Source organism: Populus trichocarpa, chromosome 5, assembly GCF_000002775.5.
Source record: "Populus trichocarpa isolate Nisqually-1 chromosome 5, P.trichocarpa_v4.1, whole genome shotgun sequence".
Classification (NCBI taxonomy): Eukaryota; Viridiplantae; Streptophyta; class Magnoliopsida; order Malpighiales; family Salicaceae; genus Populus; species Populus trichocarpa.
In genome coordinates, this window is record NC_037289.2 from 22,742,733 (window position 1) to 22,760,722 (window position 17,990).

General features: G+C 33.0%; 2 protein-coding genes across 4 annotated transcripts; one reads left to right on the plus strand and one right to left on the minus strand.

Annotated features, from left to right (window-relative positions):
* Positions 1–3,396: 3,396 nt before the first annotated feature.
* On the plus strand, positions 3,397–10,258 carry LOC18099672 (casein kinase 1-like protein 6). 2 transcript variants are annotated; one of them, XM_006383645.3, is made up of 14 exons: positions 3,397–3,983; positions 4,086–4,126; positions 4,908–4,977; positions 5,305–5,453; positions 5,535–5,630; positions 5,822–5,892; positions 7,132–7,193; positions 7,306–7,369; positions 7,509–7,593; positions 8,288–8,414; positions 8,499–8,572; positions 8,657–8,720; positions 9,021–9,130; positions 9,574–10,258. In XM_006383645.3, the coding sequence occupies exons 1-14, from the start codon at positions 3,893–3,895 to the stop codon at positions 9,838–9,840; spliced, it is 1,371 nt and encodes a 456-aa protein (XP_006383707.2). In that variant the 5' UTR covers positions 3,397–3,892; the 3' UTR covers positions 9,841–10,258. The 2 variants fall into 2 exon arrangements, with proteins under 2 accessions (XP_006383707.2, XP_024456814.1); XM_024601046.2 differs by lacking the exon at positions 4,086–4,126.
* A 745-nt stretch (positions 10,259–11,003) lies between these two features.
* LOC7476932 (vacuolar protein sorting-associated protein 2 homolog 3-like) lies at positions 11,004–14,475 on the minus strand. Of its 2 annotated transcripts, none has more exons than XM_052452885.1 (11): positions 14,285–14,475; positions 14,098–14,163; positions 13,213–13,247; positions 13,080–13,130; positions 12,668–12,772; positions 12,480–12,551; positions 12,168–12,239; positions 11,983–12,063; positions 11,701–11,736; positions 11,557–11,612; positions 11,004–11,291 (listed from the first exon to the last, which is right to left on the minus strand). In XM_052452885.1, exons 1-11 carry the CDS (start codon positions 14,316–14,318, stop codon positions 11,240–11,242), a joined length of 660 nt encoding a protein of 219 aa, XP_052308845.1. In that variant the 5' UTR covers positions 14,319–14,475; the 3' UTR covers positions 11,004–11,239. The 2 variants fall into 2 exon arrangements, with proteins under 2 accessions (XP_052308845.1, XP_052308846.1); XM_052452886.1 differs by having other exon boundaries at positions 14,098–14,142; positions 14,285–14,473.
* Between the last annotated feature and the right edge of the window lie 3,515 nt (positions 14,476–17,990).

The following is a 17,990-nucleotide window of genomic DNA, read 5'->3' on the forward strand; positions in this document are numbered from 1 at the left end:
TGTAATTTTTCAAAACATAAATAATAAAAACAAAAACAAAAACAACTGAATTAAAGAATTATCATGTTAATTTTTCCTCTTTTTTTTCTAAATAAAGAGAATCCACTGAGCAGTAATAATACTAATAAATAATGTGATTCCAGCTTTGTGGTTTCTTTTTTCTTGACTCAAGGCCGTGAGTGGATTCGATCTGGCATGGCTTGCCTAGTCAGCATTTACAGATTGACTTCCTCGTGGCACTCGAATAGGAATGGATATGAACTAAAGGAAAAGTACTCGAGAGTTCCCTTTCTTAGCACTAGTCGAGGATAAACGTTCGGACACGAATATTATAGAAAAAAGGGCACATAATTAAATTCTTAAAATGGAAAAAAGAAAATTATAGAGAAACCATCATCATATCAGACATGTAAAAAAAAAAAAAAGTGCAAATCAATGAATTAGGACAAGTAATTAAAAAGGGATGTCTGAAGTTTCCATTTTGAGACACGTAGCATAGCTGATTAAATACCTGAAATAATATGGCATAACTAATTAAAAAAAATATCTAGTGATAATTAATAATATATTTGTTTCAATAATTAAAAAAACATAAAAGAAAAAAAATATTATGTCACTAATCAATTCATGTTAAGGTTGATGATATGAACCACCCACGCATATCTATATCACGGTTAATGTTACGGTAAATACTAATTAACTGATATTTGTACCTTTTTTCAACTATTTTTTTTAATGTGAAATACCTATAAAATACCGTGAGAATCATGATAAACTTATTCATAACCTTAAAAAAAAACCAAAAAATCATCCCAAATTCAAAAATCAATACAAGCCCATATATGTTTTTTTCACAAACTTTAAATATATAAAAAACACATAATATAAACTTCCCTCATCAAATAGAACTATTTGACATAAATATAGTTCATTTCGGTTGCCTAAATTGGTGTCAATAACACTTTTCTCTCTCTACCATTGAAATCTAGCGGCTTCTCTCTCGCCTTTCTCAACCAGGGACTAATAAATAAATAAATAAATGAACTATTGTACCAAAATTGAATTGGAAAATATGAAGGTACTGAAATTGTATAATTTGTGTGATTTTTAAAGTTTAAGGACCAAAATGCATATTTTGCGAAACTTATAGTATGCCACGTATGTTTGATGTCTTTTTCATTTTGGTCCCTCTTCTTTATCTTATATTTTCATAAAAAATAAAAATCATTTGGTCTTTAATTAGGACTAAATCGTTGGAAAAAAAGTTTGAGGACCAAATTGAAAAATATAAAATTTTGCACAGCTCATTCACAATAATGTGTGAAAGGATAAACAGTGGAGCCTTGCACAATGAAAAACCCACGTCTTTTAGAGTAATACTTGATTAGATTATTGGCTTACGCTATGCTGCAAGACAAATCAATTTTTTCTTAACATAAAAAAATATTTAAGCATTGCTAATATTTTTTTCTATTGTAAAAAAAAAATCACGTGTGGACTGATTCAATGTGATCTGATCGATTTTAAAGGTTCAAAAAACAACCCAGACAACCAATAAAAACATTGTTTGCCTTAAAGTAGATACTTAAGATGACATTTTTTATAAATACTGAGATGACAATATATTGAATCGATTCGGGTCAACCTATCAATTCGCATGTTAGGTCATACGGCTATGATAACCTTATGGAAAGCAGATCAAAACAAATTATGAAATTTAATTTTCAATAAACTCAATGTTGAATGATGAAATTAAAAAAACCAATTTAAAAGAGAACAAAAAATTTACTCGAGTTAACCTACTAAACCCGCCATTCGGATCATGAGACATGGATAACGCAATAGAAAGAAAATTGAAATAAATTATGAAACTCAATCCCTAATCAATTAAGTGTTTAAAGATGAAATTAAAAAAATAAATCAATTAAAAAAAGATACAAAAAATTACTTGAATCAACCTCGGTTAATCTGTCAAACTTGTAACTCAAGTCATGAGATAAGAATAATCTTATGAAAAGCAAACTGTGATAAAATCACAAAGCTTAGCTCACAATTAACTCGATATTAAACAATGAAATTGAGAAAAAGCCATTTAGAAAGGGAAAAAAAATCTTGAGTCAACTGAGTAGATTTATCTAACCCGCGATCCAAGTCATAAGACTAGATTAACCTTGTAAAAAGTAAAAAAAATATATATATGAAGGTTAATCTCCGATAAACAAATTGCTGAACAATGAAAATGAAATTGAAAAATTGATTAAAAATGACACAAAAAAAGACATGAGTCAACCTGAGTTAATTCACCAAAATTGTGACCTTAGTCATGAGACTGAAATAATTCTACATAAAGAAAACTGAAATAGATCACAAAGACTAATTCTCAATCAACCAAGTATTGAATGATAATTTTTTTTTTTTAAAAAAACATGAAATATAAAAAGAAAAAAAATTGAGTTAACTCGTTAAACTTGCAATTCGGGTCATGAGACTGTGATAACTTCATAAAAAGTTAATTATGAAATATTATCTTCAGCAAACTTAATGTTAAAGGATAAAATTAAAAAGAAAACGAAAACATAGATTGTTAAAAAAAACTAATCAAACCAATAATATTTAACGAGAAAGGATACTTTAAAACCCCCTCCTCCTTTAATTTTTTCTTGTTAATACCAAGAATTATCAGGAAATATAAAAAGTCTAAACTTTATAAACAAATAAATCATAATCACAATCCTAATCCTAATATATAATTTGATATTGCTGCAAAGTTTTAACTTTTAACTTATTAATATTAACTAAGTGTACGAGAGTATGATAATTTTTATTTTTTTATTGTATTTTAAAAATATATTTAACTTGAAAAAATATCAAAATAATATTTTTTTAGTGTTTTTTTTATAGTTTTGATGTGTGATATAAAAAATATATTATTTTAATATATTTTAAAGTAAAAAATTCTTTAAAAAAACATCATGCAATAAAATAACAAACATCATGCATTAAATTATTTTAATATATTTTGAAATAATTTTTTTTTAAAAAAAACATCTTGTATTAAAATAACAAACTCATAATAGGACATACTCCAAAGCATACCTAACAAAAAAAAAAATTAAAGCAATAATAAAAAAATTAAAAAAGGAAGAGGTAGAAAGAAGAGAAAGGTAGGCACGTTTTCTGCACCAAAAGAAAAGGAGGAGGCTGACAGCCCAAACCGAACCGAAACAACCACCCAACCCAACCCAAACCAAACCGAACGTGTTAGGTTAGACGGCAGACCATCAAGAGAAGGTCTCGCTTCCCTTAAAAAAAAAAAAAAAAAAATCAAAGTTGTCATAATTTCTAAAATAATAATAATTAAATAAATAACTCCAGGTAACCAATAAAACCTTATTTTTACATGCCTAAAACTAAAAGTTCTATCCGTTCTTCGTCTCCTCCTCCTCCTCCTCCTTCCTTGCATTTTCTCTCTCAGACATAAACCCAAACACATCGCCGGATTTTCTCCAAAATTTTTCCCTTTTCTTTTGATAATCTCAAATCAAGTTTTCTCGATCTGCATCGTCCAATTTTGTTTTCAGTATATTTTGGATTTTCCATGTCAGGTCAATGTAGCTTGGTTTGATCTTCCTAAAAAAAATAAAAATCAGGGTTTAAAATTTTCTTTTAATTAGTTGATTCTTTTTTGTTAACACAATCTAAGGATGTGATATATTTTTTTTACTTTTTTTATGATTTCTTGATTCTTCTTCTCGATTTTGTTTAATTTTGAGTTTTCGTGTCAATCTGGTAAATCTGTGGGTGTTGGGTTTTGCGCATAGGAGAAAGGGAGAGCACAAATCTATCTAGGTAAATTTAGAAAGCCCAGAGCTTTCGAGGGCTTGAGGGAAGAATGGAAAAATCGAAGATTGACCATATGGTTGGTGGCAAGTTTAAGCTTGGGAGGAAGATTGGCAGTGGATCTTTTGGAGAACTCTTTCTGGGTATAGCGTTTTTTTAGCTGCTTTTTTTACCTTTTATGTTTTTTTTTGGGTCTGAAAGTTTGTGTTTTTTGTGGTGATTTGATTTGTTTTTTTTTTGGTTAGGTGTAAATGTGCAAACTGGAGAGGAAGTTGCTGTTAAACTGGTATTTTCTAAAAGGATTATTCATTTATGTTTTGATGTTTTGGATTTTGAAGGAGAGGAGTGGTTTTTTTAGCTGCGTATTTATTATTCATCTAATTTTTTGGCCAAAAATTAGGGTTTTTTCTGCATGATTGTGTTATGATTTCTTGCAATGTATAACATGATGGATGGTGTTTGTAGGTTAGGTTTTGTGCTTGGTTTACTTTGCTGTAATCACGTTTATCAACCTGTATGATACTCCCCTTTTATTGCGCAGGAGTATTTGAGATGTCAAATTTTATTACTGAAGCAGCCATTGATTTAGATTTAGATTAGGGCTGTTTACTTCTACATGATTTAGAACTGTTATAGATAGTGATGGAGTGCCACATGCATTTGGATAAAGAGAGTTGTCTATTTTGTTGATAAGACAGATTCATCGATCACAGTAAGTGCACAAAGCTAGAGCCCTATCGTGTTTGTTGCAATAAGTGCACAGAGCTAGACCCCTCTCGTGTTCGTTGCTTTTCGATGATGAAACCTGCACTTATCTTAGTGAAGGAAAGTAGGAACACGGATCTGTATCTTTATTGAGCTTTGTATGATTAATTATCTGATCCTTATTCAAATGCCCTGCTGCGCAATACAAATTACGTTATTGTTAACTGCATTGATGTGAAAACAAGTCTTGTATTCCTTTATTTTCCCTGTAAGAGATTGTTTTGCATGAGAATATTTATTCGAGTACTTCTTCTCTCCAATATTCCTTGCGATTCTTGACCCTTAATTATTCCAAATTTCAGGAATCTGTAAAGACCAAGCATCCACAGCTTCATTATGAGTCAAAGTTGTATATGCTTCTTCAAGGAGGGAGTACGTCTCTCTCTCTCTCTCTCTCTCTCTCTCACACACACACACACACACACACACACACACACACACACACACAACAAAAAAAAATGCCCAGACATAAACAAGCAAATACAAATTTGTAATATCTGCTGCTGGGTGTTTTTTTTTTTATATACTTGTGGATTATGTTATTCTTCTTAAGATGCACCTTCTAGTTTTATGAATGCAACTTCATGTCAAGGCTGTGCCCCCAGTATTTGCTAGAAGTTTACTTCAGAGTACATGGAGGGGACATATTATAAGCATTGAGTTTCTTATAATAATTTAATTGTTTTTCCTTTAATGAAGCTGGAATTCCCCATCTCAAGTGGTTCGGAGTTGAGGTTGATTACAATGTCATGGTCATTGACCTTCTTGGGCCAAGTTTGGAAGATTTATTCAACTACTGCAACAGGAAATTCACATTGAAAACAGTGCTGATGCTTGCAGATCAACTAGTAAGTACATTTGATTGTTTTTTTGTTCATGAATATATCTTACACTGTAGATAAAATTTTCCTCTCATTTCCTGTCTCCAGATTAACAGAGTTGAATACATGCATTCAAGAGGTTTCCTTCACCGTGATATAAAGCCTGACAACTTTTTGATGGGCCTAGGCCGCAAAGCAAATCAGGTACTTATTCCTACATGGTTCTTGTTAGCCACCTTAGTAAACTAGAACATATGTTAGCTTGTTTTTTGCATTTTGTATTTATTGGTTATTATGTATATTATGTGAAGGAGATGACATCATCCAATTGTTGTTATAGGTTCCAGCTTTTTTCTGTTTTTACATTTGCAATTTTTTGGGATCATGTAATACAGGTTTATGTCATTGATTTTGGTCTTGCAAAGAAGTATAGAGATCTTCAGACCCACAAGCACATTCCATACAGGTAAATTTTTCTTTTTTATGTTTGCCTCATGGTGCATGAAGTTCAGATTTATGGTAAATATTGAGATGATCTGTTGTGTTTTTCATTGGCTCGCGAGTCATCCATTTAGACATGACAGTTAACTTCTCATTACCTATGAATAGTGGCGACTAGAAGAGGTTGGAGACTATATTTAGCCATAAGATTCTGTTTCATATGAAAGTGGCAAACTCCACCAGGCATGATTATCACTTCAATATGTGCTCATACTAGGAATAGAATGATGAACTCAGTAAATTTACTTCCTTTTCTATGCATTAAAATTCAAGCTTTATTTAGATTTATGCAAAGATAATGTCATGCTCATGGCAGTGAACCAGACTGAAAGTTAAGATTTAATGATTGGAAGAGGTTGGAGACTAGGTTTACCCGTGAGATTTTCTGTTTCATAAGAAAGCAGCAAACTCCACCAGACATGATTATCACTGCAATATTTGCTCATATTAGGAGTGGAATGATGAACTCAGCAAGTTTACCTCCTTTCTATGCATTATAACTTGAGCTTTATTTAGATTTATGCATAGGTAATGTCATGCTCATGGCAGTGAACCAGACTGAAAGTTAAGATTTGAGGAACTTAATGTTGAAGCGTGGTTTTATGGCACATACAACTTTGATCCAACTCCTTAGAGTCCCAAAGACAGTCACATATCTAATAATGAGAGTGTTATCTATTGGAAATAAAACAACCCTATTTAAGTTATTTTTGGTCATGGCATGGACCTCGTGGCAGCTTTTGGATTTGATGATGAGTTAAGTGAGTTGTTTCGTGTGTCTAATGTTCTTCCTTTTCCATTAACTATGGTTTTTAGTCATGGATAATCACATTTGTGTACTTGAAGATAAATTGTATTATATAAAATCTTGTACAGCTCGATCTCAAGTTTATTTTCACTAAAAACATCATTGATTCTTTTGCCACTAGATCTTTTCTGCTTCTTGCAAATTTGTTGCTCCAGTTTTTATGCAATCTCTCCCTGTTTAGAAATAGATAAATGCAATAATTTACAGAAAAAACAAAGTGACATGTAAAGAGCCTGCATACCTCTCTCATGTGTGTGATGATTATTCTACTTCTTGTGGTCACATCTCTCGTATTTGTTCATGCTTCTCTCTATCTATTTTTCCTAATTTGTATTGTTTACAGCAAGTGTAGGAAAATGATATCATTATGAAACTTACAAGGTTTTTCCATTGTAGGGAGAACAAGAACCTTACAGGCACAGCTCGCTATGCAAGTGTTAACACTCACCTTGGAGTTGGTAAGTCATTTTTTTTCTCATAATGATTTTCCAACTATCAACAGGTACTCACTATCTGATACTTAGATTTATTTATGCATTAGTGATGGAATTATTATTTCTCTACTTGCAGAACAAAGCAGACGGGATGATTTGGAATCCCTTGGTTATGTGCTAATGTATTTCTTAAGGGGCAGGTTGATTATATAGTAGCCATGCACTTGAATTCATACTCTCTTTTTTTATAATTTCTGTGTGGGAGAGTGGGTGGTATGTCCTACTTGATGTTGAATGGTAATTTTTGCCTATTAATTTTATTCAATTTCTTTTCTTCAGTCTTCCATGGCAAGGATTAAAGGCTGGCACAAAGAAGCAAAAATATGATAAGATCAGCGAAAAGAAAGTTTCAACCCCTATTGAGGTAATTTGCCATGCATTCCTTATTATAATGGAGAACATCATTAATGCAATTATTTTGCAAGGGACCTCATGAAGGATTTGGTTATGGCCTTGTTTGGGACCGTGTTCCCTCAAATTTGGAAATTTGTTTTTTGCTAATTTTTTTTTTATGTTTTCAGACAGTCTTGATGTGCTGATATAAAAAATAATTTTTAAAAAATAAAAAAAAAATTATTTTGATGCATTTCTAAGCAAAAAGCACTTTGAACCGCAACCGCTACCACAATCCCAAACAGGCTGCCAGCCTGTTTGGGATTGTGGTAGCGGTTGCGGTTCAAAGTGCTTTTTGCTTAGAAATGCATAACAAAGTTTTATATGGACACAGTCAGTTGGCAAAACCAAGCATGAACTATTAGTATTACTGCCTGTGTTGGATCCAGACTAGGCTGGATGCTTCTTGTTAAGCATCAACTAGCACAGCCCAACATTCTTCATATGAATAATAGTTTAGTGTTTGCACCAAATGTGAATGTGTCATGTGTACTGTTTGTAAAGTTAGAGAGTATGTAATCGTGGTGCGTGCACATTTTCTCACTGAATATGGTCTTGGGCACTAGATCATAGCCCAATTTTGAAAACTGCAGGGTAATTTTGGTCTCTGATATACATTTTATTCATGTTTCTACTTGGTGATGTAAATCCATATTGTGTAACAGATGCTTTGTAAGTCACACCCCTCTGAATTTGTATCATACTTCCACTACTGCCGGTCACTGCGATTTGAAGACAAACCAGACTATTCATATTTGAAGAGGCTGTTTCGTGACTTATTTATTCGAGAAGGTAAAATACTAGCAGTTGCTCTTGTCAAGTTATTTTGCTGGTATCTCTCTAATCTTTGAATTTTTGATGTTGCTGCTGCTGCAGGTTATCAGTTTGACTATGTTTTTGACTGGACTGTTTTGAAGTACCCTCAGATTGGTGCCAGCTCTAGAGGACGGGTGAGTGTTTTAACTTGTGGACATGAGTTTCAGAGGGGGAAAGGAGAGAATGTTATGCCTTAAAATTTTTGCCTCTTTTTTCAGTATTCTAGTGGGAAACCTGGTCATGCTGGACCATCCGCAGAAAGACCAACCGAAAGGGTCTCAGGTATGCTATACACAAAAATGGATTAGTTTTGGTGCCAGGTTTATTGAAACCCTAAGTTATGATTATTCTTAGAATTTTACTGTCATACGCATTTGGGATTGTGAATGCTAATCACTAGCTTGGATATGGGTTAGAACATGCCTTTACTTCAATTTAGATGGACTTGTACTTTATATAGATGCCTACAATGATTTTGACTTTTGTAACTTTATACTCCCCCCTGCTGGATAATTTCTTTTTAGGTTTGTTTTTCACAATTCCTTTGGTGGATAATTCTTGTTTTGCAATACTTACATTCAGTTGGAAAAGAGATTCGGGAAAGATTCTCAGGTGCAGTTGAAGCATTTTCAACAAAAAGGGTCACTGGTTCTAGTCTACATGATACTTCTAGAAACAAGACCTTGGATAATGTAAGTCCCTACCTAAATACTTATAATTGCATTTTTCTGGTGGAACTTAAATGTTGTCACTTGGTCTTGTTGGATAAGGTAGCTTTATTCCCTTGGTGCCCAGGACTTTTCAGCATTTACTTTTATAGTTTTTTGCAAGCTACCTTTTGTCCTAGTTTGTATTGATTCAGGCTGGAGATCCTTTCTTCTCTTGAGTTCATTAATTACAAACCCAAATATAGCAGAGTGTTGTCCATCAAGACAAGTTGTTTTTGTTTCTCTTCTTTAGTATTATTGCAGTTGAGGCCCTTAATTTCCACTTCTGAACAAGAATAAAAGCAGCAGAAAAAAAAGTTTTTTTTTTCCAATCAATTGTCTCCGCAAACTTAATATTCATTTAGCTGTGCAGTAAGTTCCTTCGCTTGTATTTAAAATCCTTATCTAGACTGTCAATTCATTTTCAGCCACCTGAGCCAGAAAAAGGGCGCAGTTCTTCTCGATATGGAAGCACCTCAAGAAAAGCCATTATCTCAAATAGCAGGCCAAGTTCCTCTGGAGAACCTTCCGAAGGTCGCTCGGGCCGATTACTCTCTAGTGGTGGCCGTCTGCCTTCGACTCAAAGAGTGCAACCAGGGTATGAGATCAAATCATCCCAGACCCGTGCCGCAGCTGTTAGAGGCACTCGTGAGGACACTTTCCGGAGCTTTGAGTTCCTCTCGCTCAGGAAGTGACAAGGAGTCGATTAAGAAAATAATTTGCTCACATATCTAATAGATACATGATTTTTCATTCGAAGAAATCCTGGAATTTATAGTCTCGCCTGGGGTATGGGAAATTATCAGAGATAATTACTGCAATGACATACCAGTTCAGATCCTGATAAAACATTTCCAGTCTCGTTCCCCCTTTGTCCCTTAAAAAGTTTCTGACGGTTGCAACATGTTTTAGACGCATCCAAAAAGAAACAGATGCATCGGGACTGCCCTCTTACATGTGGAACTTGAGTTGTACTAATATTCTGTTTCATGACTCGTTTACTACTCTTTGTTTGTGCCTTAGAAGGTCTCGCTCTCCATTTTCTGTCATCGAATGTGTTGGACACAACTTGTTTTACCTTGTAATGTCATGTTCAAATGTCTGCAAAGAAAACGGACGAATCTCTCTCTTTCTTCTCTTTTCTTTGCCTCGTCCTTGTATCATAAGGTCAATTTGCACCCTCTTTGGCATGCTATATCTCTCATTCCTTGCTAGTTTATTCATGTCATCCTAATGCAAACACAACTGTCATGCTATTTCTCCGTCGGGGAAATACGAAACTCGTCGTTAGTTTAACCTTCGATGCTTCACTCAGGTGACAGTAGCAGATGATATTTCGATAGGCCCACTGTGCCAACACAAGTTTAAATGATTTAAAATAGAACAGACTCTTTGCCCGTGAAAAAATTAAAATGGCCTTGCCCGTTTTGATTGCTTTAATGGCCTTACCATCCCTCCCTCTCTGTCGTCCTCCATACCCTTTCTTCTCCAAAGCTGCTCATTCCAAAGCCATGGTCTTTTCTGCATAAGACCTCCTTGGCTCGTCAATTCTCCTGATTCAAACCACAATCCTCTATTTTATGTGGAATTCAGCGACTACAACTGATTGGGTTTTTGTTTTGATGGCAAGCGTGTGGTTGCTATGAATTGGCTGTATGTTCTCGCACAAGGATGGCATTTCAATTCGGAGTGGAGATGTTATAATTTTTTCATTTTTTATAACAAGTAATGTTAATATAACATCGTGCACAAGACATTAATCCAGATCAACAAGGTGTCTCAAATTATCAGAACCTGCAAGCAAATGAGTAACATTGAGGGAAAATATGGGTTTGGAAAAGAAAAGAAGAAGAAGAAATGCCTACAGAATACAGCCCCAGGAAGAAATCAAATTATGGAATGTTAATATAACATTGTGCACAAGACATTAATCCAGTTCAACAAGGTGTCTCAAATTATCAGAACCTGCAAGCAAATGAGTAACATTGAGGGGAAACATGGGTTCGGAAAAGAAAAAAAAAATGCCTACAGAATACAGCCCCACGAAGAATCAAATTACGAGGGAAGCCTTCAAAATGCAGTAGGATGGTCATCTCAAGGGTTTCTCATGGCTGCCAAACGTTTCTCTAGCTCGTCAATGCCAGAACTGCAAAAAGGAAACAAATGATGAATAAACATAGAAAAAAAAGGAATTTTCCTTTTCCTCTTTATTCAGTTATTTGGAAACTGTTTGATTCCATTAGTAATAAGAGAAAAGCTAAAGTCCGTCATTCCCCAGTCATTCCCCAAATCAGCGGTCTGAATCATGCCCTTGTTCCAATAAGTGCATCTTGGTTTAAAAGCCATTGGTAGATTGGTTTTATGTGAATTTTTTCATTGTTTGATAAGGAAAATTCAGAGCAGAAAAATACCTGCTGGCATCCTCTCTATTCTTCCCTGTGATTTTACCCTTTGGTGCCACTGACAACTGCCGAATATAGTTCGGGTTAGCATTATGAATGGGAAAATAATCACTGCAAACAACGTTTGTATAAAGAATTACAATTAACACCAACCTGTGAGGCAACATCAACACCAATTTCATCCAGCACCTGAAAGAAAAATCAAAAAGGAAAAAAGGTCATCAGTTCCTTGTTTTGAAGTCCGATAGACACTGAATGAATTCATAAAGAATGATTTCCTATTGGTGGGGAGGGGGGGGGGGGGGGGCGGAGGGTTGTAAATTATTGGGCACCATATAGGATCTTCTGCAACCGCATGCAACCACAAGCATAACGAACTTCTAGACTCCCAGCTTATTTTAGAAGATCTTCATATTACATCAATGATTACAATACCTGATTCGTCAGCTCTTCAGTCTCCTCTTCAGCCTCATCGTTATCCAAGGCATCGTCTATGGCATCCGACATCATTTCAGTCTGTATGGAAAAGTAAGAGTGATCAACACTAATGAGCGAAAAGAATTGACAATCATGAACTTCCTATCATGGTAGATTATTTAGAGCTAAAAGCATGATCTTACAGTCATATCCATTTGTGCTGACTGCTTCTGAAACTCTCTTATAACCTTCATTTGCTTTGCAGGCGCCATTTGCTGCAATTAAATCATAACAGTCATCAGCATTGCCCCAAAACAAAGCAAACATATGAAATTTGAAGTTCTAATTTGTGTACTAATGAAATAAATATTGTTAAAAAAAAACAGAAGAACTCGTGTACTGTTTTCATCAAGCTGCTTTCAAATTAAAGAGATCTTGCATCTTGAAATATGTGGATATTAATCTAACATTCAATCAATATTAACACTTACATATACTATGAATCCATGACTAACCTTATTCATAGCTTCCATTGCCTTACTGGCACCTTTTAAACCAACAGCAACTGAAGACTGAGCATGCATTGCCTGGCAAAGCAGATAAACATTGTTAAGAGCACATTGTGCATGCACTACGAAGAGCAATCCTCACCCATTCCCTCAGTACAGAAAAAAAAAAAAAAAGACATGGTTTTACATCATACCTGAGTATGGGTCGCTATGCCTCTCATTTGAGCTCGACTGCCTTGTAAGTTAGCTATTTGCTGCCTGAGCCTGATTAGCTGCCGGGCTAAAATTTTAGTTGCTGCCTGCAAAATGCATAGCCCGGAAATGAAAAGAATTAATTAGGTGGCTGTTTGAGGGCAATCATGCTCATCAACAAGCTTCAAGTCTTCTGAAAATTTGGGTAAAATGATCTCCATTGAATGCAAAGCACTAGATTGATTTTTAAATACTTCTAGAACAACAAATCTACATCTGGCTCCTAAGTAGAAGAACACAAAGTTCAGCATTGTTATTGAAGGAATATAAATTTAATATTGTTTAGGAACAGTTATATAACACAGAAACTCAAGTCTTCTAGCAGTGAGGAAAATCCATATCAAAGCAACATACATCGTTTCCAGTCTTAGCTGTCCGTTTTATCTCCGCAACAAGCTTCTTTTCCTAAAAAGATAACAGATATGTTAAGATCTAATCGAACAGAAAAGGTGTGAAAAGAGATCACCATTCAACAACATTTGATTACTTCTAGCTGCAATGCTCCGATTTCCCTCTCTATACCTGAATCAAGGTAAAAACAATAGCGTGAGATTCAAAGAAATTTCCAGCCTCGTAATCTAGCAGGATGTTAATCGTAAGATCTCTCCATAATTTATGTCTCGGAATCCAATGACATAAAGAACATAAAATGACAGTGCCAGCCACACCCAAAAACCATTTAAAGAACCCTATGCTCTTGGCAGTCTAAGAAGGACCAAATTAAGAGCTTTACAAGAACGTCTGTTTTCCAAGCTTATTCTTTCATTTAATAGGTTTGATGCACTTGTACAGTCCCGCAGAAGCTCTAGTCTATCTCTAATACAGTATCCATATGAAAGGAAACTGTATCATTCTTTTTGCTTTGTTTTTTATTAGAGAAGATCTCATCTTCACATAATGGCACACTAAGTTTGCAAATCGGAATACTTTAGCATCGCCATAGAAGTTCCCACCATTTCTTCCACCCTAGGTCATCATTATCGACAATCATTCAACTTCCCAAAGGAGGGCGTGCTCTAAGGTAGCTTGAATGGTATCTAGACCATAATCCAATGCCATCCCATCAGGTTTCAACATCTAACAGGCCAACCCATTTCACTTTATAGTCCAAATAATAAAAGGCGGCGGCACTATGTTCTTAAATCTAAACACTCCAGCGGACAATTTTGCTAAGGGAAACACGACACGTTTGAGCTTCTTTTGAACTTGAAAGAAAAAAAGAAGAGAGAGAATTTGATCACGAATTAGCTTGAATATTAAGAGAGGAAAAAGCAACAAGAAAAGAATTTGATCATCTTTGTATACAATCTGGCATGGTATTCGAATGCTGACAGCCAAATTGGCTAAAAACAGATAAAGAGCAATGCAATACCTCTAGTAGCATGTTGCATTTCTCTCTTACTATCTCGAAGAGCCTCTGCACAACCCAAAGAGATCGCTTGATTCATCAAAGAAAATCAACAAACTCGAGTGATTGCACAGATACAACAATAGACAAAGATAATCAAGCAAACAGTCATATAATTGATTTAACAGAGAGAGTCGGGGCATGATCGAACCTTTAGGGCTTGGTTTTTTGCTGAAGAGGTTCATTTTATTTTTCTTTTAGTTTTATTTGAGCTTGAAAAAACAGGGGATTTTGATTTCTTAACAACGTTGTTGACGAGGAGAGAAGCTGCGATGGAAAGAGGTTCTGTTCTGTTTGGTTTGTTGGTTTGTCGAACGTGGAGAGAAAGCGCCTCGAAATTTTGCGGCTTTTTTTTTTATATATATTACTTAATTCTATTTTACTAGTACTAAAAATACGGTAATGATGAGGGACCGGACTGTAAATATATAATTATATCTTCTCGGGATTTTCTTTTTAATTTTGACTTTTCTTTCTAATTAAGCGTTGACGGTAAAGTCTTCCATCCAGAGTTTGAGTTTGACACCTTCATTTCCCGTTTCTGATTACTAGGGGGTGCCATTTTAAAAAATTATTTTAAATATTTTTTAATTGTTTTATTGTATTGATTTTAAAAATAAAAATAAAATATATATTTTTAATTAAAAATATTTAAAAAAAAACACTTGCAACATAGTATCAAACAAGCACTTTAGCAGAAAAATAAAATAATGTTATAATTATTATAGTAAAACATTATTTTTTTAATTTATGTACAATAAATTAAAAAAAAGTGTAAAAAAACATTAAAAAAACAAATTACAAAAAAATTAAAAAAATAAAAGAAAATAATGGTATAAATAGACAAAATAAAAAAGAAACAATATCTTTTCCAAAAAAGTGTAAATAAAAAAATATAAAACTAAAAAAACATTAAAATCATGAATTTAGTATGCAAGTTATAATATTTAAAAAAAAACAATATTAGGTATGCAGACTTCTCCAACATGTTTTTTTACATGAAAAATTAAAAGTTTTATTTGAAAAGTATATACAATCATCTAACTAAATAAATTGATAATTATTTATGTAAATAAAAAAATATCGTAAATAATAACAAAGAAAAAAACTGCAAATATGAGATATTTACTTGATCATGTTTACTGAGCTTTTTTATTTAAATAAATAAAAGATAAATTTACTATAAAAAAACTTGTGACTTAAATGATAAATATAAAAGAAAATGATTGAATAAACTCGTACCATAAAAAAATATTACGAAAGGTCGAACACAACAAAAAAATTTAAAGAATAGACATTTGCTGGTATGATGGAAACATATAAAAAATGATAAAAAAAAAAAGCCTAAGATGAACTCGGCAACCAACCCGAGTGAACAAGTCAAACACATGACCTACGACATGAAATTGGGATGACCCCGAAAATAGCAGAGCGAAAAAAAATACTGGTAAATTGTTTTTTTTTTAAATGATAAAAGTCACACCCAGGCTAATCTTTTAGATCCATAACCCAAGTCATGAGACCAGGGTGACCCCGTTAAAGACAAACTTAAAAAAACAAAGAAGCAAAATTTTGAACCAAACAAATATATTGAGGTATGAAATTGAGGGAAAAAAATCAATAAAAAAAAAAACAATGCAAAACAAAACAAATAGCAATTAAAAGGATTGAGACTAAATTCAACATAAAACCAATTGAAATTAAATGTGAAAGGAAAATTTAAATGAAATTAAATGTTTAAAGATGAAATTGAAAAAAAACAATAATTAAAATAACTGGCACCAAACTTGACATAAAGATTCAATGAAAAGAAATGCTCAAGGATGGAATCAAAGAAAAACAAATAAACCAAGAAAATGATTAAAAGCAAAAAAAAAAATAGCAATTAAAAAAATGCTGATCAAATTTAATAAAAACTAACAAAATCAAACAATCAATCATGAAATCAAAAATAAAACCCAATTATAAACAATCAATGTAAATAAAACAATTGCAATTAAAAAAAAATGACTGAATCAAAAGAAAAAAGAAATTGAAGGGCTGATGTAATTTTTTTGCATGACCAGCACACAATTCAATGAAGAAAAAAAAGAAAAAAAGAAGAAGTCAATTGATGCCAAATCGATCTCATTACCATAGATGCGTCACCCTGAAAGGAATAGGACACCGAAACTCATCAAATGATGTGACGGAATCTTGATTTCAATCATTATCATCAGTTACACATGTTGCTTGAAGGCGGCGGAGCAACTAATGCGTGTAACAACTGTTTTTTATATGCATAAAACCGAAAATGTCCTATGACTAAACAATAATAACAAAAAAAAAAATCCTATGAAATTACAACAAAGTCCTTAAAACCAAGTCTAAAAAATTTGAATGATAAAGATAATGAAGTAGTTCAAATGTTCATAAAAAAAAAAACAAAAATGCCCCTATTACTAAATAACAATAACAAACAAAGCACAAGGAAATAACAATCAAGCCTATGAAGTCAAGGCTAATAAATTTGCATGGCAAGGATACCTACATAATTCAATTATTCATGATAAAATTAAAATTATCACATAGTTCATGGGTCAAAGGTTTTGATTGTTTATTCTTTAATGACAATACAATAATTGTACTGTTATTAAAAAAATAAAAAGATGGTGCTGCCCCAAATAAATAAAAAATAAAAAATAAAAAATTGACTATATGCAAAGATTATCGTACCCGTTAAATAAAACTTTCAAAATTTAATAATGAAAGGTGAAAGAATAATTTCATATTATAATTCCAGGTACATTTTACTACGAATGGAATACAGTGAAAACCTTGCAATTTAGTATTTTACTTAATATCTTCTCGGGATTTTCTTTTTAATTTTGACTTTTCTTAAGTTGGAGCGTAGACGGCAAAATCTTCCATCCTAAATTTCACACCGTCAGTTCTCGTGTCCGAGAGAGATTACAAGGTGGGTGGCCTTTGTGCTGGGTGTATTGCTCCCTCCAAATGGGTTATGTATATATGTATATATATATGTATGTATATATATATATATGTGTATATATATATATATGTATGTATGCGCGCGCGTGTAATTTCCTTTTCATGATTAGAAATTCAGGTTTAGATTTTTTTCTCGTGTAAACCATATGAATATTATGTTTAATTATAGGGTATGGTTGTTAATTGTTATTATAACTCCAATATTCTCTGAAATTATATTTATTTTATATTTTTAATTAGGGATGTTAATCTAAATACTATATGGACCGATATAAATAAGAGAATTCTTTTTTTCATAAATAGTTATTTTACCTTATTAATAATAAATACAATATAGATATTATTAAATCAAACTATTTAATAACTACCTAGTTAAATCTAATTGATTTAGTAGTTTAACCCGTGATCTTATAAACAGATACGGTCAAATTCAAGATTTTTTTTTAAAAGTACTAAAACAACATGTTTTAAATAAAATAATTAACTTTGTTATCACGATGAACAATACCCTGAATTAACGGAACCTAGTCTGACAACTATCTGGGAAATCTTGAATTTCGTTTGGACACTAGGTATTGCATGTTTTCTTTGTGTTTGATAATCTTTCGAAATTATCATTTTGTTTGTTGTTTTTGGAACATCTTAGCTCCAGCAAATCATCCTAATTTTGAAAACTCGATCCGCTGAGCCTCAAAAAATGTTCGAAATGGAATAGATTCGAGAAATAAAATGAGTTCAAAATCCCCTGATGTGAGTATTCTATTTGCATTCATTGTAAACTATGATTTCGAGATCCACTACACTAAAAATCATTCACATCCATGGCTTTTAAAGCCATGACCGCACGTCCGAGGGTGTTTGTTTTT